This window comes from Protomyctophum parallelum, assembly GCF_964188405.1.
Source record: "Protomyctophum parallelum genome assembly, chromosome: 15".
In the NCBI taxonomy this organism is placed as follows: Eukaryota; Metazoa; Chordata; class Actinopteri; order Myctophiformes; family Myctophidae; genus Protomyctophum; species Protomyctophum parallelum.
The window spans coordinates 48,874,934-48,901,432 of record NC_139710.1 but is presented as its reverse complement, the minus strand read 5'-3'; the positions used below and the strand labels follow the sequence as shown (position 1 = coordinate 48,901,432).

The 26,499-nt window shown below is 45.0% G+C and overlaps 1 protein-coding gene across 1 annotated transcript in view; it reads right to left on the bottom strand.

Annotated features, from left to right (window-relative positions):
- The window catches only part of LOC310871910 (protein crumbs homolog 2-like), a gene marked incomplete at both ends in the record, with an annotated part of 57,386 nt that overhangs the window by 15,694 nt on the left and 15,193 nt on the right, over positions 1 to 26,499 (bottom strand). Inside the window, 7 exons of the mRNA XM_083783547.1 lie at positions 92 to 744; positions 8,192 to 8,305; positions 12,335 to 12,520; positions 15,149 to 15,288; positions 17,536 to 17,731; positions 22,035 to 22,374; positions 23,201 to 23,586. Of these exons, the coding sequence (XP_083639673.1) occupies positions 92 to 744; positions 8,192 to 8,305; positions 12,335 to 12,520; positions 15,149 to 15,288; positions 17,536 to 17,731; positions 22,035 to 22,374; positions 23,201 to 23,586 (2,015 nt within the window). The remainder of the gene's footprint in view (positions 1 to 91; positions 745 to 8,191; positions 8,306 to 12,334; positions 12,521 to 15,148; positions 15,289 to 17,535; positions 17,732 to 22,034; positions 22,375 to 23,200; positions 23,587 to 26,499) is intronic.

Below are 26,499 nucleotides of genomic sequence, written 5' to 3'. Positions count from 1 at the left end.
CCGTAAAAAATCTTCTCTTATGGAGGTCATTTTGGGGCGTCCGGTCCTTGACATGACAAAGTTTGGGGTAAGCGCGCTGAACCATACTGACCTTGGGATAGAGCACCCGCCGCCGCAGACCCCTCTGGGACCCCTCCACCCTGGCCTGGAGCAGACCCCTCTGGGACCCCTCCACCCTGGCCTGGAGCAGACCCCCCAGCAGCTCCAGGGAGACGAAGCGCTCCGCGTCTCCCCGGTAGAACAGCACCATGTCGGGCAGGGTGGTGCGGAAGCGGAGGCGCGCGTGGAGGAGACGACCCGCGACGCTCGGGTTCCATAAGTGGTCTGCCGGGTCGTCGGCCTCTCGCCTGGTCCTGTTGTCCTCGGTGGGGGGGGGCAGCGTGACGCGTCCGTACCCGTCCGACGCCACAAAGGAGAAGGTGGTGGAGGCGTGGCAGCGTGCCCCCGCCCAGCCCGCGGGGCACAGGCAGGTGTGGGCGTGCTGGAGGCCGTCCGGGCTGAGCTCCGGCCGGCAGGCGGCTCCGTGCTCACAGCGGTGCTCCCGGCAGCCCGCCAGCGGCACGTCGCAGTCGCGGCCGCCCCACGGCTCCGCCTCCCCGCCGCCGCCGGGGCCCGATGCCCCCACCCCCACCGGGGCATCGGGGGGGCAGAGGCACGTGTATGTGTCGGCGCCGTCCACGCACGTGGCGCCGTTCTGGCAGGGGGCGCTCTCGCACTCGTCGATGTCCACCTGGCAGTGGACGCCTGGACGACGGGAGAGAACGAAGCGTTATAGTTAACCCATTCTGACCTGAGATCAGATTCATACGAGGGTTTCCACTGGACGGACACACTGTGTCTGATTAAAACCCATTCTGACCTGAGATCAGATTCATACGAGGTTTCCACTGGACACACACTGTGTCTGATTTTAAGAAAAAGTATCAATATACCGCAATGTAGAAATACTCGGAATCCAACATTTACTTGAGTAAAAGTGCAAAAGTATTGGCTTCAAAATGTACTTAAAGTACCAAAAGTAAAAGTACTCATTATGTAGAATGTCTCATTTCAAGTTTTCAAATGTATAAAAATATCAAACACTTTGCATGTGAGCCCTAGACTAATGCCGTGCATCGACTTGAGATGCTTTCTCATTGCGGACGTGCAACCACCATAGACTGTAAAAAATATGGACAAAGCGTTCGCCGGGTCTAACATGAACGTAAAATGAAGCCTGTAATAATATGGTAATTCCTGATGTAAGTCGCCATCTTTCTAGATCCGTTTGGTACCAGCTGGCCATTGGCTGGCTCCGTTTTGGACCAGCTGGCCATTGGCTGCCCAGACAACGAGGCGGGACTTCCCCCCTTCTTCTCTGTTGGTTTTTATTTTGACTCGAGTGGGAGGGGAATCCCGATCATAGACTGTAACGGTAGCCATGCCCCTCAGAACATACGCGATGTTTTTTTTTCTTTATGGTCATTTTTTTAATTAATGGGACCATAATTTTCCAAAAAGAATATTATGACATTAGAAATGAGACTTTAAACTAGTGACTGGAAGAAGAAAGTATTCATGACCATGTTTATTAAGGTAATACAGTCCAGGTGAAGTTGGGCCAAAATACATGGGCCTCTATGGAGCTATGGGGCTTTTTGGGTCCAGTCCAGCGCCACAACAGGCCATTATATGAACTACCGATTTCAAATGAGGCTTCACGAAATATCTGGCTGACTGCCCCCCTGGCAACCTCCTTTACACGACACGATGGACTGACATTTTATGCACTTTGCATTGAAAGCATTTGCCTCTCTGTGGAAGTGTAACCATACTTTACTTTTTTGCGGTCTTTTAGACATTTCTCCCCCGCTAGTTGCCTCGCTCGCTCCGGTTACATTGATTGATTGATTGATTGATTGATTGAAATATGTATTAACAGTTTGCAGAATTTACAGTACATTTCAAGCACAAACTCAATACAAAGACTGTTAACTGTGAGTGGACGACCCAATTAAGCATTACACTTGTTTACAACAGGGTCCACATTGTTCAATTCATCAAAACATTTAGAGACATACAAATAGACACTTCTATGTAGCTAAAGAACAGAACAGGAATTCGTCATACACACGCTTGCTCCTTGCTTCATGTGGGCGTGGCGCTTCCTCATTTCTCCCAGATCCCCTTCACCCAGTGACTCGTGTAGGTGATCTCCCAGATCCCCCTCTCCCACTGACTCGTGTAGGTGATCTCCCAGATCCCCCTCTCCCACTGACTCGTGTAGGTGATCTACCAGATCCCCCTCTCCCACTGACTCGTGTAGGTGATCTCCCAGATCCCCCTCTCCCACTGACTCGTGTAGGTGACGTGACGTCACCACAGCATGCACACTTCCACAGACACAGCGGAGCTAAATTATGACTGATGAGATCCGTTTGCGGAACCGTTCATAAAAAAACAATGGAACCGGGCTACGACGCAGCATACCGCGTTCATGCACGGCACTACACACACACACGTGCGTGCACGCGTTCATGCACGGCACTACACACACACACGTACGTGCGCACACCACTGATGCACGCATGCGCACACCACTGGTGCTCACACAGGTACACACACAAACAGGTACACAAGTACACGGACATTGCTTGCTGGTTGTAGGAGTGGTTGCACCACTCAAAAATGCCTGTAATGCCTGTAATAATAATCTATAAGTAACTATAGCAACTAAAGTTTTCAAATAAATCTAGGCATATTGGAGTAAAAGTACAATATTTGCCTCTGAGATGTAGTGGAGCAGAAGTAAAAGTACTGGCAATTGAAAATACTAAAGTAAAAAAATACCACAAAATTGTACTTAAGTACAGTACTGAAGTAAATGTACTTAGTTACTTTACAACACGGTTCCACTAAAGCACCAATTGGTTCCAAGAATCTAGAACGGAACCAGTTCTACGGTGGAAAAGGTGTCCCTGCAAAGTGTCTATAGCCTGACTTATACTTAGTCAATTCTGACCTGAGATCAGATTCATACGAGGTTTTCCACTGGACACACACTGGTCTGATTAACCCATTCTGACCTGAGATCAGATTAAGAAAATGTCAGTCGCTCTTCGATTTTTCAAAAATAGCAGACCTACAAGCTTGTAGATCTGCTATTTTTCAATAGCTAAAGCATAACATGATGCTGACACCAAAATGGGTTCCCGTTGTGGCAACTAACCATGATGGAAGTCAGCTTTCTGACATTATCATTATTAGCAATATCATGAAAAATGTACTTAATTGCTCAGTCGAACAAAAGCCAATGTTCTGTTCTTCCGGAAACCTACAAACTCATTTACAAAGTAATTTAGCTGCCTCTATTAGATAAGCACACATACGCACACACACACACATGCACACACACATGCACACACACACACACACACACACACACACACACACACACACACACACACACACACACACACACACACACACACACACACACACACACACACACACACACACACACACACACATGGAGGTTTGATGACGCAAGTGCACCTTAGGAAGGATTCTATCATCATCATCATCATCATCATCATCATCATCATCGTGCAGAAAATGTAATTACAGTGCAGGAAAGCAGGCAAATATTTGGTTAGCAGTCAATTCGATTTGCGGTCTTCTGTGGCACTGTCGTCAAATCAATATTTGTGGCATTGACAGAATCAGCTAGAGCTGCTCTAGACCTTTGAAATATTGTCCGTTATGGGCATGCCACGAACACACAGGCCTGGTTCATCTGCTCCTACGAGACATTCTTTGATTCAGAAGGCAAGGGACGGTCAAAGGGAAACATTTCATTTGAAGAAGCCCCATAATAACTCTGAGAGGGTATACAAATGGACCCTTTACACCTGTCGTATAAGGGTCCATTTGGAACCCCAGGTGGTCCCTGATGGACCCCACTATGAGAAACACCGCGCTACGCCGAAGGAAACCAAAAACTGGTCATTAGTCATGCAGCCGACACTCCACCCAGACACGCACGCACGCACGCACGCACGCACGCACGCACGCACACACACACACGCACACACACACACACAAGAAAGTACAAATACCACAAATTGTACTTAACCCATTCTGAACGGGAACCCATTTTGGTGTCAGCATCATGTCATGCTTTAGCTATTGAAAAATAGCAGATCTACAAGCTCCTAGCGCGCCACCGAGTGGCGCGCTAGGAGCTTGTAGGTCTGCTATTTTTGAAAAATCGAAGAACGACTGACATTTTTTAGAATCTGATCTCAGGTCTCACGCACGCACACACACACACACACACACACACACACACACACACACACACACACACACACACACACACACACACACACACACACACACACACACACACACACACACACACACACACACACACACACACACACACACACCTCAGCGCTCACGGTGCTGTATTGTGTATATAGTGCGCTGCATAGGCCTGCCTACCTGTCAGCCTCCTCCAGGGCTCTGGCCCAGCGCAGCAGGCCAGCAGCAGCAGCAGTACTAGAAGCCCCCTCCTCCTCCTGGTTTCCCCCATCATGCTCCAGTCACACTGAGTCCACAGACAGGACACCCACAGCACAGGCAGCCCGTTCTATTATCCGACAGTATATGTTATACTCTCCCTCCCTCCCTCTCGCCCAGGTCAATGCAAGCAAGCAAGCCAGGCAAGATCCCCAAAGTAGAGACAGACACCACCAGGTCCTGTACTTTCTGTTTGCTTCTCTCTCTCTCTCTCACACTCTCTCTCTCTCTCTCTCTCTCTCTCTCTCACACTCTCTCTCTCTCTCTCTCTCTCTCTCTCTCTCTCTCTCTCTCTCTCTCACACACTCTCTGTCTCTCTCTCTCTACATAACAGCACTGCTCCTCTCCCCCACTCTGTACCAGGCAGGATGAGCCCTGCCCACCATTCCCTCCCACTCTCACCGCCCCCCCCCCACCACCATGCAGCCCACCCCACCCCACCCTTCCATCCTCCTCTCACCCTCTCTCCCTATCCCCCCCTCCCTTTCCTTTCCTTTCCTTTACTCACTAACTTCTTTCTCCCTTACACCCCCCAGCACCCACCCCCTCCTCCCTTCATCACTTCTTCCCTCCCTCTCTCCCTCCCTCCCTCCCTCCCTCCCTCTCTAATGGCCACAGCGTATCCCAGACAGAGCTGGTCATAAGCTCCCCCCCCCCCCCCAGCTGGCTCCTGTCTGTGCTGACAAGAGGAATGCCGCGCCGCGCCATGCCGCGCCGCACGCACTCACGCACTGCACTCACTGCACTCACTGCACTCACTCCCCGAGCCGTCCTCCTGACCAATGACCCGTCCTGTAATTATTAGCCGTCCCACTGATGCCCGCTATAGCGGACGGACGAACGGACGCCACTATATCAACAATTAACACACTGCATTTTAAAGGTTTTATGACATTCATTTTAATTTCTTTTTCTTTTTTTTCTTTTAGGTTTTATGACCTCAATTACACCCAAAAAACCTGAACTTTGAACATTCAGTGGATTTTCTGTGGTCTGAAGTTTTCTTTGGGGTTTTTTGGGCCTTTTGAGCTACAATGAAAACAGGCAACACAGTGAAACAGTGACATCTGCTGGCAAATCCCATTGACATATATGGGATTTGCAGTAAGTGATGTCACTTACTGCCGGCAAATCAGAGCACCTGTTTGAGCCAGAAAACCCCAGATCACAGAAAATCTACTAAATGTTAAGAGTTCATGTTTTTTGGGTGCAATTGAGATTAGAAAACCAAAAAAAACAAGAACAATTCCAAAACCTTTTTTTTAATGTCACAATCCCTTTAATGTATAAAATATGGCTAAGATCTAAAATGACACAAAAGCTTCTCCAGGTCTAAATGGGTGTGGGGGGGAGTGGGGGCGACAGGGCCGGATCTCCTAAATTGGTTTAGCAGCCAGTATAATGGCGGTGTTAACCCCTTCTTTTCCTCACGTGCGTGAGCGAGAAGTCAACATATAACACGTGCAAAAGAAAGGATAATAGGATATAATAGGATCATAGGATCATAGTTTCCCTCCTGCTCTAACTGTTGTGTCTTTGCCTGTTGCGTCACTGTGGCTTCATCAGTCATATCATTCTGAAAGGCAGATGTAGTGATATTGAAAATGTCATTGTTATTGTTATTTTTTTGTCTGAAATAATAAAACGTGTAGAACCCATTTGAATCATTAAGGGCTTGATTAGTCTCATAAGAAGCTTTCTGTCGTAAGCTGCTCTCCCCCTGATAGATTTCTCTGAGAGAGAGACCAACTCCTCTTAAAGGACCACTTCACTACTTTTCAACCCATCTTCATATAATAGGTCCTCACTAATAATCATGAAAGAATGGCACAATTCTTTTTCTACTCGGTCTGCGTCTCATAGGAGGGCTGTGGGCAGTTCAGAAACCGATATAAATACGAGCTTGTAGGTCTGCTATTTTTAGAAAAATCGAAGAACTACTGACATTTTTAGAATCTGATCTCAGGTCAGAATGGGTTAATCAGACCAGTGTGTGTCCAGTGGAAACCTCGTATGAATCTGATCTCAGGTCAGACTGGGTTAATAGCTAATCTGGACAGCTGACATATGGTGCTAATAGTCCTACAGTATGCATCTGCATATATATACACATGCATGAATAGAGGCTATGTACGTGACATCCATCAGAAAGGTCCTCTCTGATTGGCCTACTGAGTGGCCTTGACATCCATCAGAAAGGTCCTCTCTGATTGGCCTACTGAGTGGCCTTGACATCCATCAGAAAGGTCCTCTCTGATTGGCCTACTGAGTGGCCTTGACATCCATCAGAAAGGTCCTCTCTGATTGGCCTACTGAGTGGCCTTGACATCCATCAGAAAGGTCCTCTCTGATTGGCCTACTGAGTGGCCGTGACATCCATCAGAAAGGTCCTCTCTGATTGGCCTACTGAGTGGCCGTGACATCCATCAGAAAGGTCCTCTCTGATTGGCCTACTGAGTGGCCTTGACATCCATCAGAAAGGTCCTCTCTGATTGGCCTACTGAGTGGCCGTGACATCCATCAGAAAGGTCCTCTCTGATTGGCCTACTGAGTGGCCGTGACCTCCATCAGAAAGGTCCTCTCTGATTGGCCTACTGAGTGGCCGTGACATCCATCAGAAAGGTCCTCTCTGATTGGCCTACTGAGTGGCCGTGACATCCATCAGAAAGGTCCTCTCTGATTGGCCTACTGAGTGGCCGTGACATCCATCAGAAAGGTCCTATCTGATTGGCCTACTGAGTGGCCGTGACATCCATCAGAAAGGTCCTCTCTGATTGGCCTACTGAGTGGCCGTGACATCCATCAGAAAGGTCCTATCTGATTGGCCTACTGAGTGGCCTATACATCCATCAGAAAGGTCCTCTCTGATTGGCCTACTGAGTGGCCTTGACATCCATCAGAAAGGTCCTCTCTGATTGGCCTACTGAGTGGCCGTGACATCCAACAGAAAAGTCCTCTCTGATTGCATGAAACAACGTCAAACAACGTTGAACTCACTTTGCCACTCGATTTGCCACTCACTTTATGAAGGGTATAATTATGCACATGCATAAAGTGAGTGGCAAATCGAGTGGCAGAGTGAGTGGAAATTGAAAAAAGTGACAATCTTGCATTCAAAGATTTTCCTATAGAAGCTTTGCCATTGGTTGATTTGCCTGTCTAATTCCTGATTGGTTAGTCATTTCAATCGGGTTTTTTTTGTTGTTGTTGACCAATGACAAAGCTTCTAGGAACATCTTTGAATGCAGATTGTGGCCTCACAGAGACTACATTTTTTGGGAGCGTTTTACTCATTACTGGCTACCAAAAGAATATCTTCATTATTATTGGACTATTAGATAACCCTCTCACAGGATGGCGCATCTCAGTGGAAAGCATTGATTTCAGTCCGTGACGTATGAAACGGATGGAGGATGTTTACTTGTTGGGCAAGTGAACATGGCAACAGTGGTCTAAAGTAACTAAGTAAGAGTACTTGAGTAAACACACACACACACACACACACACACACACACACACACACACACACACACACACACACACACACACACACACACACACACACACACACACACACACACACACACACACACACACACACACACACAGAGGGAGGCTTCCTACGTACCTGTAAAGCCGCCTGGACACAGACACTGATAGGCATTGATCAGGTCCTCACAGCTGCCTCCGTTCTGACACGGAGAAGACTCACACTCGTCCACATTCACTGAACAGTTCTCTGCTGTAAGACAGAACAACAAACATTTACTGAACAGTTCTCTGCTGTAAGACAGAACAACAAACATTTACTGAACAGTTCTCTGCTGTAAGAATTAAAGAACAACAAACATTTACTGAACAGTTCTCTGCTGTAAGACAGAACAACAAACATTTACTGAACAGTTCTCTGCTGTAAGACAGAACAACAAACATTCACTGAACAGTTCTCTGCTGTAAGACAGAACAACAAACATTTACTGAACAGTTCTCTGCTGTAAGACAGAACAACAAACATTCACTGAACAGTTCTCTGCTGTAAGACAGAACAACAAACATTTACTGAACAGTTCTCTGCTGTAAGACAGAACAACAAACATTTACTGAACAGTTCTCTGCTGTAAGACAGAACAACAAACATTTACTGAACAGTTCTCTGCTGTAAGACAGAACAACAAACATTCACTGAACAGTTCTCTGCTGTAAGACAGAACAACAAACATTTACTGAACAGTTCTCTGCTGTAAGACAGAACAACAAACATTTACTGAACAGTTCTCTGCTGTAAGAATTAAAGAACAACAAACATTTACTGAACAGTTCTCTGCTGTAAGACAGAACAACAAACATTTACTGAACAGTTCTCTGCTGTAAGACAGAACAACAAACATTCACTGAACAGTTCTCTGCTGTAAGACAGAACAACAAACATTTACTGAACAGTTCTCTGCTGTAAGAATTAAAGAACAACAAACATTTACTGAACAGTTCTCTGCTGTAAGACAGAACAACAAACATTTACTGAACAGTTCTCTGCTGTAAGACAGAACAACAAACATTTACTGAACAGTTCTCTGCTGTAAGACAGAACAACAAACATTTACTGAACAGTTCTCTGCTGTAAGACAGAACAACAAACATTTACTGAACAGTTCTCTGCTGTAAGACAGAACAACAAACATTTACTGAACAGTTCTCTGCTGTAAGACAGAACAACAAACATTTACTGAACAGTTCTCTGCTGTAAGACAGAACAACAAACATTCACTGAACAGTTCTCTGCTGTAAGACAGAACAACAAACATTTACTGAACAGTTCTCTGCTGTAAGAATGAACAACAAACATTTACTGAACAGTTCTCTGCTGTAAGACAGAACAACAAACATTTACTGAACAGTTCTCTGCTGTAAGACAGAACAACAAACATTTACTGAACAGTTCTCTGCTGTAAGACAGAACAACAAACATTTACTGAACAGTTCTCTGCTGTAAGAATTAAAGAACAACAAACATTTACTGAACAGTTCTCTGCTGTAAGAATTAAAGAACAACAAACATTTACTGAACAGTTCTCTGCTGTAAGACAGAACAACAAACATTTACTGAACAGTTCTCTGCTGTAAGACAGAACAACAAACATTTACTGAACAGTTCTCTGCTGTAAGACAGAACAACAAACATTTATTGAACAGTTCTCTGCTGTAAGACAGAACAACAAACATTCACTGAACAGTTCTCTGCTGTAAGACAGAACAACAAACATTTACTGAACAGTTCTCTGCTGTAAGACAGAACAACAAACATTTACTGAACAGTTCTCTGCTGTAAGACAGAACAACAAACATTTACTGAACAGTTCTCTGCTGTAAGAATTAAAGAACAACAAACATTTACTGAACAGTTCTCTGCTGTAAGACAGAACAACAAACATTTACTGAACAGTTCTCTGCTGTAAGACAGAACAACAAACATTTACTGAACAGTTCTCTGCTGTAAGAATTAAAGAACAACAAACATTTACTGAACAGTTCTCTGCTGTAAGACAGAACAACAAACATTTATTCAACAGTTCTCTTAAGAAAGATCCAACATTTTCATTTCTGTCCATTTCAGTAAAGGACGCGCTGTGATTGGCCAGTAGCCACTTTGAGTATAATGGGGCAAACGCTCTCGCCAGAACATGATTTACTATTCTGTCCATATCGAGTCGCAACTCGAACGGGTCGGCTATACGCGAACTTTGCTCACGTTTCGACATGGCAACTTGTGCGCTGTTGCACGCTCAGTGGTGTCTCTCTCGTGCCGAGAGTGTACAAATGGAACCAAATGTTCTGGTTCCATTTGTAAACTCTCAGAGCTACATATATACCGTAAGGGTCCATTTGGAACCCCCTCAAGTAAACCAATACGACTCATCGGACTCGGTAAAGGTGAACATTTCATGAGCACACTACTTCACTACTACTCACCAGTGAAGCCAGGCTCACACTCACAGTGACAGATGAAGACACATCTCTACTACAAGTAAGACGCGCAAACGCGGGAAGCGAACGCAGCTTGTGTGTGTGTGTGGTTGTTTGTGTGTGTGTGTGTGTGTGTGTGTGTGTGTGGTTGTGTGTGTGTGTGTGTGTGTGTGTGTGTGTGTGTGTGTGTGTGTGTGTGTGTGTGTGTGTGTGTGTGTGTGTGTGTGTGTGTGTGTGTGTGTGTGTGTGTGTGTGTGTGTGTGTGTGCTACAGCTGCGCCCTGTGTGTGTGTGTGTGTGTGTGTGTGTGTGTGTGTGTGTGCTACAGCTGCGCCCTCTGGTGGCGGGCGGGTGGTGTCACAGCGGGACAGACGCACAGACATGATCTGCAGGGTCTCATAGTTAGTGCTCATTGCATTCGCAACTACTCACCAGTGAAGCCAGGCTCACAGTGACAGACCCCTTTTCCACCGGTTGGTTCCCAATGGGAACCGGTTCAGTTCTTTTTGGTTTTTAGTCCATGAGCCAGAGCTCCAAAATTGGTGGGCAAACTATACCCTGTATTAAATTGTTTATAGGATCAATACAAGTAAATTAATACATGATAAACCCTTCCACAGTAGTAGCTTTTTCATGTTTTGGATTATTTTGCATATTTTCCTACATAATGCCTCATTTGCATATTTAAAAATGTAAAATTTGTAATACAATAAATCATTGTCTTCGTGTAAGTACTCAATTGGGGAAGTTTAATGGTGATAACAATCTAATATAGGTATAGTTTTGCTCCACTCAATTCATAATTAACGTTCCAATTTTGGAGCTCTGGCTCATGGACTAAAAACCAAAAAGAACTGAACCGGTTCCCATTGGGAACCAACCAGTGGAAAAGGGGCCACAGTGACAGATGAAGACACATCTCACTACGACTCACCAGTGAAGCCAGACTCACAGTGACAGATGGAGACACATCTCACTACGACTCACCAGTGAAGCCAGGCTCACAGTGACAGATGAAGACACATCTCTACTATGACTCACCAGTGAAGCCAGGCTCACAGTGACAGATGGAGACACATCTCACTACGACTCACCAGTGAAGCCAGGCTCACAGTGACAGACCCCTTTTCCACCGGTTGGTTCCCAATGGGAACCGGTTCAGTTCTTTTTGGTTTTTAGTCCATGAGCCAGAGCTCCAAAATTGGTGGGCAAACTATACCCTGTATTAAATTGTTTATAGGATCAATACAAGTAAATTAATACATGATAAACCCTTCCACAGTAGTAGCTTTTTCATGTTTTGGATTATTTTGCATATTTTCCTACATAATGCCTCATTTGCATATTTAAAAATGTAAAATTTGTAATACAATAAATCATTGTCTTCGTGTAAGTACTCAATTGGGGAAGTTTAATGGTGATAACAATCTAATATAGGTATAGTTTTGCTCCACTCAATTCATAATTAACGTTCCAATTTTGGAGCTCTGGCTCATGGACTAAAAACCAAAAAGAACTGAACCGGTTCCCATTGGGAACCAACCAGTGGAAAAGGGGCCACAGTGACAGATGAAGACACATCTCACTACGACTCACCAGTGAAGCCAGACTCACAGTGACAGATGGAGACACATCTCACTACGACTCACCAGTGAAGCCAGGCTCACAGTGACAGATGGAGACACATCTCTACTAAGACTCACCAGTGAAGCCAGGCTCACAGTGACAGATGGAGACACATCTCTACCACGACTCACCAGTGAAGCCAGGCTCACAGTGACAGATGGAGACACATCTCTACTAGGACTCACCAGTGAAGCCAGGCTCACAGTGACAGATGAAGCCGGCGGCGTCCTCGTAGCTGAACTGTAGCGCGCTCAGCTCAGACACGACGCCATAGTTGAGCACGTCGGAGCGCTCGAAACACTCGCCTCCGTTCTCGCACGGTCCCAGCACACACTCATCTACGTCCGCCTGGCAGTTCTGCCCCTCGTACCCTGTAGGACACGCGCACACGCATACACGCGCGCACACACGCACACACACACACACACACACACATGGTCACATACTGTACACATGCAGACAAATGTAAATGCACGTGTGCACGGACATTCAAATACACACACACACACAAAAAAGGAAATACACCCAGCTACACAAACATACAACATGCAGTCAGTAACGAGCCTAGACAGATGGTCGTAACATATAAAAACAACACTTAAAACAGTCATTTAAAAGTGTGTGAACCCATTCTAGTGGTGGGTATTGTCTGCAACCTCACGATACAGAGGTCCACGATACGATATATATATCAATATATTGATTAATATATATCGACTAAAATCTTACGATATTTAGTCGACTAAAACTAGACTAACACTAAAACATTCCAGGTGACTAAAACTATTCTTCTAAAGATTTTTTTTTGGCTTTGTCTGCCTGCCTTTATTTTTAGGTTAAATGAAAACTATTCAAAATACTATGACCGAAACTAAAATCTAAATTTGCTGTCATAAATAAACACTGCCTTTAAGACTGGATTCAGAAAAGATCTGACATCAAAATCCGGAGCGCTAATTGAACTAAGGCGGAGAATTATACTGCAGAGAATTTCACAAGTTCTGCTTGGCCTTTCTTTCTTTTTTTAATTTAGATCCCTAATCCCTTCCTCTCTCTCTCTCTGTCAGAATGATGACAGCCGTATTTAATCACAGCAAGACGACGCACACATTCTGCACCGTTGGTTATTGCAATGTGCTCACGCATCACTTTTCATAATTCAACACAGCACTGAACACAGGAAGGACTCAACAATGATGACTGAACAGGTTTCTCAAGTTCTATCCACATGGTGGCGCTGTGACAACAAAAGGCTGCTCCTTAACCCATTCTGAACGGGAACCCATTTTGGTGTTATAGCATCATGTTATGCTTCAGCTATTGAAAAATAGCAGATCTACAAGCTCATAGCGCGCCACCGAGTGGCGCGCTATGAGCTTGTAGATCTGCTATTTTTGGAAAAATCGAAGAACAACTGACATTTTTTATAGAATCTGATCTCAGGTCAGAATGGGTTAATCAGACCAGTGTGTGTCCAGTGGAAACCCTCGTATGAATCTGATCTCAGGTCAGAATCTCACAGGTCGTAACACATTGTCTTCGTCCGTGTGATTTATATGTGGGAAGCCACAGGATGCTCTGATGAGGTCATCTGACTGAAGGCTAAGTTCAGTAAATTAGGTTTTTTGGGTGTACAAATGGAACCAAATGAACCTGTTGTTACAGACCCATAAGGGTCCATTTGGTTCCAAACTATCATTTAGCTGGGGACCCCCTGGAACTCCCTCAAGGACCCCTAGGGGGTCGTTAACCCATTCTGACCTGAGATCAGATTAAAAAAATGTCAGTCGTTCTTTGATTAAAAAAAAAAAATAGCAGACCTACAAGCTCGTAGCGCGCCATTCGGTGGCGCGCTATGAGCTTGTAGATCTGCTATTTTTCAATAGCTAAAGCATAACATGATGCTAACACCAAAATGGGTGCCCGTTCAGAATGGGTTTTAACGAATAGTGCGGCAGTGACTCTGCAATGAATGAAAGTGACTCTGCCAATTGTGACTCTGCCACGTACAAAGTGATGCTTCATTTCAACATTACCAGGCAGGGGCGCCCCTCATTTCACACGAGTGTGATTCTTCTAGATATATTAATATCAGAAAGATGTTTTTATTATGACTAACGGACAGTGATTCTGTCAAACGTTTGATGTCAATGTAGAGCATCAATAATATGTATTTGGTGCCGCGGGTTCGACTCCCGAGCCCGACACGGCCTTTACTGCATGTGTTCCCCCATCTCTCTCTCCCGTTTCCTGTCAGCCTACTGTCTGTCCCTTCAAAAAATCAATAAAAGGCGTAAGCCACAAAAAAATATCTTAAAAAAAAAATAACAATAATATGTATTTGGTCGGACCCCCCATTTGAAAATATGTTGTGCCGGCAGGGACCGCATACCAGATTAGTGTTAGATTGTTTCTTTAAAATTGCAGATCTACACAACATGAGCTTGTAGATTGGCTATTTTCAAATCTGTAAAGGGTTGAAGCGGTTATAACTAATAACATGCAAACTATCATTGGTGAAAAACGTACTCTGGAGGGGACCGCACTTTAAGAACCTCTGCCTGACCCTAACTGGATCTGGAAGTGGGGTCCCGTGGACCCAGGGAGTACTCCAGACCCAAAAGAGACATCTTATGTTTCCCCCGTGGCTCAAACACAGTGAAAACAGCCAATCTACACGTTGCGTGTAATATTGCTCAACCCATTCTGAACGGGAACCCATTTTGGTGTTAGCATCATGTTATGCTTTAGCTATTAGAAAAATAGCAGATCTACAAGCTCATAGCGCGCCACCGAGTGGCGCGCTACGAGCTTGTAGGTCTGGTATTTTTGAAAAATCGAAGAACTACTGACATTTTTTAGAATCTGATCTCAGTTCAGAATGGGTTAATCAGACCAGTGTGTGTGTCCAGTGGAAACCTGGTATGAATCTGATCTCGGGTCAGAATGGGTTAAGCATATTGTCAATGTGTTGTGTTGTGTACCGTGCTATACCGTACCTGGCCAGCAGAGGCAGCCATACTGGTTGACGCCCTCCAGACACGTGGCTCCATTCTGGCACGGGTCAGAGAGACACTCTGGGATGTCCTCCTCACAGTGGGCCCCCACGAAGCCTGTCCCCTCGCACTGACACTCATAGCTGAGGGACACAAGGGACACATTTTAGGTACGGAGCCTGTCCACTCGCACTGACACTCATAGCTGAGGGACACAAGGGACACATTTAAGGCACGAAGCCTGTCCCCTCGCACTGACACTCATAGCTGAGGGACACAAGGGACACATTTAAGGTACGAAGCCTGTCCTCTCGCACTGACACTCATAGCTGAGGGACACAAGGGACACATTTAAGGTACGAAGCCTGTCCCCTCGCACTGACACTCATAGCTGAGGGACACAAGGGACACATTTAAGGCACGAAGCCTGTCCCCTCGCACTGACACTCATAGCTGAGGGACACAAGGGACACGTTTAAGGCACGAAGCCTGTCCCCTCGCACTGACACTCATAGCTGAGGGACACAAGGGACACGTTTAAGGCACGAAGCCTGTCCCCTCGCACTGACACTCATAGCTGAGGGACACAAGGGACACATTTAAGGCACGAAGCCTGTCCTCTCGCACTGACACTCATAGCTGAGGGACACAAGGGACACATTTAAGGTACGAAGCCTGTCCCCTCGCACTGACACTCATAGCTGAGGGACACAAGGGACACATTTAAGGCACGAAGCCTGTCCCCTCGCACTGACACTCATAGCTGAGGGACACAAGGGACACGTTTAAGGCACGAAGCCTGTCCCCTCGCACTGACACTCATAGCTGAGGGACACAAGGGACACATTTAAGGCACGAAGCCTGTCCCCTCGCACTGACACTCATAGCTGAGGGACACAAGGGACACAGAACAGACACAGCTGCTTAGTAGAGTCCGAGACCCGCCAACCACAAGTCGGCATGAGGTCATCACATTTTGGGCAAGTGCACGGCTATGGAATTTATTTTTTAGCCCAAGGAGTGTTTTTCGTGCAAAACAAAATGCTTGGAATGGATTCGGAATCATGAAAACGCCCTAGTTTGACACTATTCACATGCTATACTTAAATCAGAAGATTTTGAAAATGTTGCCTGCATAGGCAGGGTTGTTAATAATTGGTATCCCAACTTTCAGCAGCTGTCACATGATTCTCCTACAGGGAAAGTTAATTTCAACCAATAGAGCACCGAAGTCCTGACGTAACTCGCTCATCCCTTCCATTCCCCTGGTTGGCGGAAGTAATTTCTCTATGGAGAATAACATGGGGTGATCTTAATATCGTCTACTATAAGCGTTGTGGTCCAAAAAGAAACAAGCTGTCTCGGCGTTATTGTCAGGGAGGTGTCTCTGTATCGTTTGCAACAGTCAGTCACTCATATATGATACAGTCTGCTTCTAGTGAAAATCTAACTAATTCAGTAGCAGTAACATTAGCGTTTTCTCTCAGTAGGTTGATTCTTCATATCCATATGAGTGAAGCGGCCGGGATGACATGTTTATTTTTCAAACACAGTTCTTATATGAAGCAATCTAAAAATCCTCCTATGGCGATTTTAATGCAACTAAACAAATACATGAACCTGGGGACTGACGCCCTCTACTGAAAGTGACGTCAGACTTCGGTGCTCTATGTGAGATGTGTTACTAGCAGGGGGGCAGTCAGCCAGATATTTCGTGAAGCCTCATTTGAAATCGGTAGTTCATAATAATGGCCTGTTGTGGCGCTGGACTGGACCCAAAAAGCCCCATAGCTCCATAGAGGCCCATGTATTTTGGCCCAACTTCACCTAGACTGTATTACCTTAATAAACATGGTCATGAATACTTTCTTCTTCCAGTCACTAGTTTAAAGTCTCATTTCTAATGTCATAATATTCTTTTTGGAAAATTATGGTCCCATTAATTAAAAAAATGACCATAAAGAAAAAAAACCATCGCGTATGTTCTGAGGGGCGTGGCTACCGTTACAGTCTATGATCGGGATTCCCCTCCCACTCGAGTCAAAATAAAAACCAACAGAGAAGAAGGGGGGAAGTCCCGCCTCGTTGTCTGGGCAGCCAATGGCCAGCTGGTCCAAAACGGAGCCAGCCAATGGCCAGCTGGTACCAAACGGATCTAGAAAGATGGCGACTTACAGTGCAGGAATAACAGGCTTCATTTTACGTCCATGTTAGACCCGGCGAACGCTTTGTCCATATTTTTTACAGTCTATGGTTACTAGACACCTTTTAGTGTCTAAAGGTGTGTGTGCGTGCGTGCGTGCGTGCGTGCGTGCGTGCGTGCGTGCGTGCGTGCGTGCGTGCGTGCGTGCGTGCGTGCGTGTGTGCGGGCGTGCGCGTCCCCCACCCACCTGTTGATCAGGTCGACGCAGCGGCCCTCGTTCAGGCAGGGCCCGCTGGCGCACTCATCGATGTTGACCTCACAGTCCACACCCTGGAAGCCCTGCACACACTCACAGGTGTACATGCCCACGTGGTCCCTGCAGGTGGCGCCATTCAGGCAGGGCTGGACCTCGCACTCATCAATCTCCACCTCACAGTTCCTCCCTTCATGAGAGAGAGAGAGAGAGAGAGAGAGAGAGAGAGAGAGAGAGAGAGAGAGAGAGAGAGAGAGAGAGAGAGAGAGAGAGAGAGAGAGAACCACATGTTGCTGGCAGAGAACCAAGTAATGATGAGCTTCCACAACCAATGTAATAGTCTATAATAATAAGAAGAAGAATATAATATGTATATATATATTATATAATAACTATATATACATAAATAAATAATAAATAAATATAATAAATAAATAAATATTATATTATATAATAACTAGGGCTGTTATTAACTAGTTAACTTACAATCCTTTTAACAGCACTATTTTTTTTAACAAGCGATTAACGCACTGTGAAGTTTGACAGAATGGTTGAGAGACGCATGGTAATTTTACACTGAAGAGTTGAATAATTGTTAAACAGCTGCATTACTTAAGTTAATTTAAGTCTACACAATTACAAAACTTAGAAAACATGTTATTTTGATCAACATGGCCTGTTATCTCTCGTAATGGTACCATTGGCCAACATCAATACAGTTCTTTAGTTTGTGTCTGGAAGGCTAAATGTCATCAAATGGTGGTCCGTGGCTCAAATGCAGAATAAATAATGGACCTTGATATGAAAAATCTTGATTTAACCACTGATTTAAGGTATATTTAGAACGGATACAAAATATGCGATTAATTTGCGATTAATCACAGTTAACTATGGACAATCATGCGATTAATCAGATTAAATATTTTAATCGATTGACAGCCCTAATAATAACTATAATAATGTATTTGTGCACACGCACGCACACGCACGCACGCGTCGCTTCACGGCACGTTGTGAGCTTGCAGATCGGCTATTTCCCCCAGTTTGGGTCCCGGGCTGGGGGGGGGGGGCAAACGTCTAATTTCAGTGGTTTAGGATTAAACCTCGTCCTCAACCACTGCTGTAACTGCCTTCCCCTGAACATGCTGTAGAGGGCGATGTTGTGACACAGGAGCTTGCCATTATTCTCAAGCCAAAATACAGAGGTTGTTGTGACTGACTGGGGGAAATGTAAATAGTTCTATTCTCTTCTCTTCGTGCTGAAAGAGAAAACAAACATTCTTCCTAGCTTTAACTGCACCCTCTAGCACTTCTTTGTCTTTGTATGATCGTTATATACCATCTATTGTTATTTAGGGTAGTTTGGTTCATTTAACCCCTCAATGACCCCATTGCACTACTTGCACACTATTGGTTGTTTTTGTTACCATAGCGATCTACTACAGTGGTTCCCAAAGTGATGGGGGGGGGGGGGGGGGTCCCGGGGGGGTCCCCCAGCTGATTAGCTTAGCAACAGTAAACAAACACAGAGTCTAAAGCGTATACAGCATATTTTGAACATTTGTTCTACAGTTGCAGTGTTAGCATCATGTTATGCTTTAGCTATTGAAAAATAGCAGATCTACAAGCTCGTTGCTACGAGCTTGTAGGTCTGCTATTTTTGAAAAATCGAAGAACGACTGACATTTTTAGAATCTGATCTCAGGTCAGAATGGGTTCATCAGACCAGTGTGTGTCCAGTGGAAACCTCGTATGAATCTGATCTCAGGTCAGAATGGGTTCATTGCAGTTCAGCTATTTTCACAATATTTATCTGTGGAACTAAATGTAATGTCTTTCAACTCCTACAATTCCATGTGCTTGTTGTCAGTTTAAAACTCTTCATCAATGTCTTCATCGCTAACATGCTGTCTTCATCAGTGTAGTCAAACTCACAGATGTATAGTTCTACCATTTCAGGAATTGTTTACTAATTTACATTGTTTCGGTACTTTGGTACCGGTACTGTTAGCATTCTTACTTTCTCTAATGTTAACTCTAAACAACTATCCTCTCTCTCTCTCTCTCAATTCAATGCAATTTAAATTAAGGTGATAGTAAAACTAAAATGCACTAAATCGTGTCGAGTTGGTAACCTGGCGAGTTTTCCGTTTACCGGGGGGGGGGGGGGTTCCCACTATAGTTCAGAACTTCAGATATGATTATTTTGGCTGGTGGAGATTGGGATAGACCCCAGACAGGTTTCTGTTTCTATATCAGTGGTGCTCAAAGCTTTTCTCTGGAACTATGATATTTTCTGATGGAGTGTCTGCGGCAAATTCAGATAATTCTGGGGGTCCTTGTTTGAGAACGACTGTCACAGAAAACATAGGGTTTCTCAGACTGTCACAGAAAACATAGGGTTTCTCAGACTGTCACAGAAAACATAGGGTTTCTCAGACTGTCACAGAAAACATAGGGTTTCTCAGACTGACACAGAAAACATAGGGTTTTTCAGACTGTCACAGAAAACATAGGGTTTCTCAGACTGTCACAGAAAACATAGGGTTTCTCAGACTGACACAGAAAACACAGGGTTTTTCAGACTGACACAGAAAACATAGGGTTTCTCAGACTAACACAGAAAACATAGGGTTTCTCAGACTGTCACAGAAAACATAGGGTTTCTCAGACTGTCACAGAAAACATAGGGTTTCTCAGACTGACACAGAAAACATAGGGTTTTTCAGACTGTCACAGAAAACATAGGGTTTCTCAGACTGTCACAGAAAACATAGGGTTTCTCAGACTGACACAGAAAACACAGGGTTTTTCAGACTGACACAGAAAACATAGGGTTTCTCAGACTAACACAGAAAACATAGGGTTTCTCAGACTGACACAGAAAACATAGGGTTTCTCAGACTGACACAGAAAACATAGGGTTTTTCAGACTAACACAGAAAACATAGGGTTTTTCAGACTGACACAGAAAACATAGGGTTTCTCAGACTGACACAGAAAACATAGGGTTTTTCAGACTAACACAGAAAACATAGGTTTTCTCAGACTGACACAGAAAACATAGGGTTTCTCAGAAAACTGTCAGGATTTAGAAAGATTTCTTTTTAGAATCGTCCTCAGGTCTAAATATGACGTTGAACTCTCCTGAGGGAGTTCAACAAACCATGTACAACCCAGATTCGGCACAAACAAGGGACTAAACTATTTTCGCTCCTATGCCACCAAAATGTGGAACGCCCTACCAACAGTCATTAAGACATGTGAATCCCTTGACTCCTTCAAAACCGCTCTCAAAGGGCACCTACGGATGGCTGCAATTCTAAACTGGCCTCTGTAGAATCTGAATCCCCCCCTTTTTCCCCTCACTGTATATGTATCTTTTCCCTTTTTGCTTCCTATATGATGAATTCCTGTTCTGTTCTTTAACTACATAGAAGTGTCTATTTGTATGTCTCTAAATGTTTTGATGAATTGAACAAGGTGGACCCTGTTGTAAACAAGTGTAATGCTTAATTGGGTCGTCCACTCACAGATAACAGTCTTTGTATTGAGTTTGTGCTTGAAATGTACTGTCAATTCTACAAACTGTTAATAAATATTTCAATCAATCAATCAATCAAACTCTCTCTAACCTGTGAATCCTTTCACACAGTCACAGCCTCTCCTCTCTCTACCTGTGAATCCTTTCACACAGTCACAGCCTCTCCTCTCTCTCCTACCTGTGAATCCTTTCACACAGTCACAGCCTCTCCTCTCTCTCTAACCTGTGAATCCTTTCACACAGTCACAGCCTGTCCTCTCTCTAACCTGTGAATCCTTTCACACAGTCACAGCCTCTCCTCTCTCTACCTGTGAATCCTTTCACACAGTCACAGCCTCTCCTCTCTCTACCTGTGAATCCTTTCACACAGTCACAGCCTCTCCTCTCTCTAACCTGTGAATCCTTTCACACAGTCACAGCCTCTCCTCTCTCTAACCTGTGAATCCTTTCACACAGTCACAGCCTCTCCTCTCTCTAACCTGTGAATCCTTTCACACAGTCACAGCCTCTCCTCTCTCTAACCTGTGAATCCTTTCACACAGTCACAGCCTCTCCTCTCTCTACCTGTGAATCCTTTCACACAGTCACAGCCTCTCCTCTCTCTACCTGTGAATCCTGTCACACAGTCACAGCCTCTCCTCTCTCTAACCTGTGAATCCTGTCACACAGTCACAGCCTCTCCTCTCTCTAACCTGTGAATCCTGTCACACAGTCACAGCCTCTCCTCTCTCTACCTGTGAATCCTGTCACACAGTCACAGCCTCTCCTCTCTCTACCTGTGAATCCTGTCACACAGTCACAGCCTCTCCTCTCTCTAACCTGTGAATCCTTTCACACAGTCACAGCCTCTCCTCTCTCTAACCTGTGAATCCTGTCACACAGTCACAGCCTCTCCTCTCTCTACCTGTGAATCCTGTCACACAGTCACAGCCTCTCCTCTCTCTCCTACCTGTGAATCCTGTCACACAGTCACAGCCGTAGGTGTCCACCTGGTCCTCCACGCACGTGCCGTTGTTGCGACAGGGCTGCGAGGCGCACTCGTTGATGTCCAGGTCGCAGTGGGAGCCCTGGAAGCCCGGCACGCAGAAGCAGCGGTAGCCGTCGAGCAGGTCCTGGCAGATGGCTCCGTTGCGGCAGGGCGCCGAGAGGCAGTCGTCGGCGTCCTCCTCGCAGTCCCGTCCCTCGTAGCCGGCGGGACAGAGACACCGGTACCCGACGTCTGGCACGTCCTGGCAGGCCGCGCCGTTCCGGCACGGATCCTCGGAGGAGGAGCACGTGGTGGTGTTCTCCTATGGCGTTCATTTTTGGGACAGTTTTTAATTCGTATTTTTTTGGTCATAGTCGTTTTTTTTAATACAATTCTGCTTTTGGTCATATTTTAGTGATCTGATTTTAGTGTTTAGTCTAGTTTTAGTTGGCTAAATATCGTAAGATCTTAGTCCACTAACTCTTCAGTTGGTTTAGTCGACTGAAATGTATTTTGGAGGGCCTTGCCCTTGATGGCGTCGTATAATGACTGATTTTAAACTTGCTGAAAATAGCAGATCTACTGTACAAGCTCACATCGCGACGTGTTGTGAGCTTGTAGATCTGCTATTTTCAGCATGCAACCAAGATATAATGACTTGTCTTTTAGTTCTACTGGATCTCTTCTCCACAAGTCTCTCCTGAACATTTTAGTCTAGTCCTTATTTGTTGACGAAATTGTCAATAGAATTAGTCTTTAAAAAAAAAAGAAAACTCTAGTTTTAGTCATCGTAGCTTGGTTTTCATTTAGCTCTTATTTAGTCATCGTCAATGAAAAACGTTAAGTCGACGAACACCTTTCGCCGTATAGTTTTAACCCATTCTGAACGGGCACCCATTTTGGTGTCAGCATCATGTTATGCTTTAGCTATTGAAAAATAGCAGATCTACAAGCTCATAGCGCGCCACCGAGTGGCGCGCTACGAGCTTGTAGGTCTGCTATTTTTTGAAAAATCGAAGAACGACTGACATTTTCAGAATCTGATCTCAGCTCAGAATGGGTTAATCAGACCAGTATGTGTCCAGTGGAAACCTCGTATGAATCTGATCTCGGGTCAGAATGGGTCAATCGACGGAATCAACACTAACCTGGCAGTGCTCGCCGCCCGAGCCGAGCGGGCAGTGGCAGGAGTAGCCGTTAGCGCCGTTGACGCAGTGCGTCCGCAGTGCGCCCTCGCACGGGTTGCTGCGGCACTCGTCCACGTCCTGGGTGCAGTTGGCGCCCGCCAGGCCCTCGGGACAGTGGCAGGTGTACTCGGGCGTTCCCAGTGAGCTGGTGGTGCAGTTGGCGCAGGGGGCCAGGAGGCAGGGGTCGTAGAGCTGGTCGCAGTGGGTGCCCATGTACCAGACGTCACCGGGGCTTCCTCTGGGGCACAGGCACACGTAGGCGCCCATGTGGTCCTCCAGACAGGAGGCGCCGTTACTGCACGGCGACGACAGACAGCTGTCTGCGGCGGCCACCGTACACAGCAGCCCTGGAGAGAGAGAGAGAGAGAGAGAGAGAGAGAGCAGCACAATTGGTTAATTTAAACTTAAGACCATCGCCAGAGTTTAGTTTTTGTCTCCAACTGTGCAGTTCCATGGTCTTCTATTATGGACCCCCAGCTGCCTATCACCAGTCCTCTAACCCTAACCCTAACCCCCAGCTGCCTATCACCAGTCCTCTAACCCTAACCCTAACCCCCAGCTGCCTATCACCAGTCCTCTAACCCTAACCCTAACCCCCAGCTGCCTATCACCAGTCCTCTTCACAGACTGCTATACCATACCAGTAAGACGCCTGAGGGCGAGAAGCCACCTGTCTGGAACGTCGGTTAACATTTGCATACCGTCGTTCTGTAAATAACCTTCTGTGAAGCATTGATTGCAGGTGCAGATGTAACAGCAAAAGAAGACGACTTGATATTATAAAGAGACTTTGCAGATAAGGACAAAGCAGGATTTCTGGTGTATGGAGGTGTATTCCAGCACGAAACTCTCGTTTTATTTACTTTTAATTTCTTTAAATGTTGGCATGATACGCTGCATGCAGAGCAGCAGCAGCACACACACAATGGAAGAGACAGTGCCTATATTTTCCTATATTTGCCTATATTTTCAAAACAAAAAATGTGAAAGAGAGAATCATTGGGAGGGAACAACTATTTTTATGGTTTATGGTTCATGGTTTATGGTTCATTTGAATGCTCCTGCCTCTGACGATGACTATTGACGATGACGTGACCAAACCAAACAAAGGAAAAGCCAGGAAAAAGGGTACTCCATTTTGACTGGCTTTTCCGTGTTTGTAATTTGTATGCGCATGAGTGAACAACTCCATTGAATTGAAATGAATGGCAGGGAAAGGTGACATCACAATGTAGGTATACTCATAGTGACATGGAGGTGACATCACATGACGTCACCTCTACAGTATTTCACCTCTATGTCACTATGATGGACACACTTTTAAGAGGCACGTCAAGGCCATGTACAGTAGCTGTGATTGTGGAAGTCAATTTTCCCAGAACCTAATACATTTGATTGTGACTGAAAGATGACTGAATCAGACCGGTGTTGTTTTTGGCATCACATTTTCATTTAGTATAGTCTCTTGAATAGTTTTCATTTAGTTTCAGTCACATTTTTATAATAATAATAATAATAAAACTTTATTTGTATAGGACCTTTCATGACATGAAATGCAGCTCAAAGTGCTTTACAGAACAATGGAGAATAAAAGAAAAGCAAGGCAACGACATTAAAAAACAAGCAGTAATGCAATACAGTGAGGACATGAATAAAAAAAAAAGAAAAAAAAAAGATCAATTAAAAGCAATGTTGTAGAAGTGGGTCTTGAGCTGAGCTTTAAAAATGTCTACAGAGGCTGCCTGACGAAGGTACAGTGGGAGCTCGTTCCAAGCCGACGGCCCGTAGAAGCAAAAGGTTTAGTCACCTGGATCGTATAATTTTGGTGGGCCATCGTAATGACTGTTTTTACTCTAGCTGAAAATAGCCGATTTACAAGTTCACAACGCGGCGGGCTTGTAGATCGGCTATTTTCAGCATGCAACTTATTGTAAAATGACTTACAGTGAATCTCTTGTCCACTAGTCCCTTCCTAACATTTTAGTCTAGTTTTTATTTGTTAACGAAATTGTCAGTATATTTAGTCTTAGTTTTAGTCACCATAGCATAGTTTTCATTTAGTTTCCATTTAGTTTTCATCAGTGGAAAAAGGTAGTCGACGGACATTTAAACAAAAATAGTACCACGATATACGGTAAACCCTGTGGCTTATACACACTGTCTGTAACCTCTGACCCTTCCTCTCCTTTTGTCTTTAGAAGTATTTAGAAAGCAATCTGGTAATGAAGAGTAAAAAGCCGCCGTCTTCTCTCCAGACTTAAAGATGAGAGCATATGGCGCGTGGAGTAACCGTATTACGCTCATTTAGCGGGAGCAGCTGTCACCTGGCCGCTCGCTGGATCAGGACTATGTCTATCGTCAATGAAAGTTCCACTTACACCTCTGCTGTTGTTCTCTTTTCACTCTCTGTTCCAGCTCAAATGAAAAGGAATCTTTCCATTATTATTATTGGGCGGGAACCCCTTTTGGTGTTTTAAGCATTATGTTATGCTTTAGCTGTTATTTTTTAAGAATGGTCCTCAGGTCTAAATGGGTTAAGAGTTAACCGATTCTGACCTGAGATCAGATTCATACGAGGTTTCCACTGGACACACACTGGTCTGATTAACCCCATTCTGACCTGAGATCAGATTCTAAAAATGTCAGTCGTTCTTCGATTTTTCAAAAATAGCAGACCTACAAGCTCGTATCGCGCCACTCGGTGGCGCGATATGAGCTTGTAGATCTGCTATTTTTAAATAGCTAAAGCATAACGTAATGCTAACACCAAAATGGGTTCCCGTATAGAATGGGTTAAGACAGCTTGAGTTAATTGAGTCCATTAACGCCCATAGCCAGGCCAAACCAGCAAAGAAGTCTGTCTGTCTGGCCCCCCAAGGACAGGTCAGCCTCTGAACAAACAAATCCAGACAAACTGGACTGGATTAATCCTCTCTCTTACTGTAAGTCGACTGTACTGCAAGTAAACCTACCGGAGAAGATTATAGTCAAGTACTGTATGCTCATTTTGTCATTCTTTGGTTACATTTTTCTTTCACGTATTATATATTGTGATAGGGCAATAGTTGTCCATCTCGCTGTCTCTCTAGTTGTGACCTCCATGTCTTGAACTATAACGTAACTAGTCATACACCTGCTTGGCTGGGACTAAAACCTTCTCTCCCATGACTTTCCTCTTAGACGTGACATTTTTCCAACCCATGCTAAATTCAATGCAAGTAGACATGTATTGATACAATTATTTCCATCTCCATTTCGAT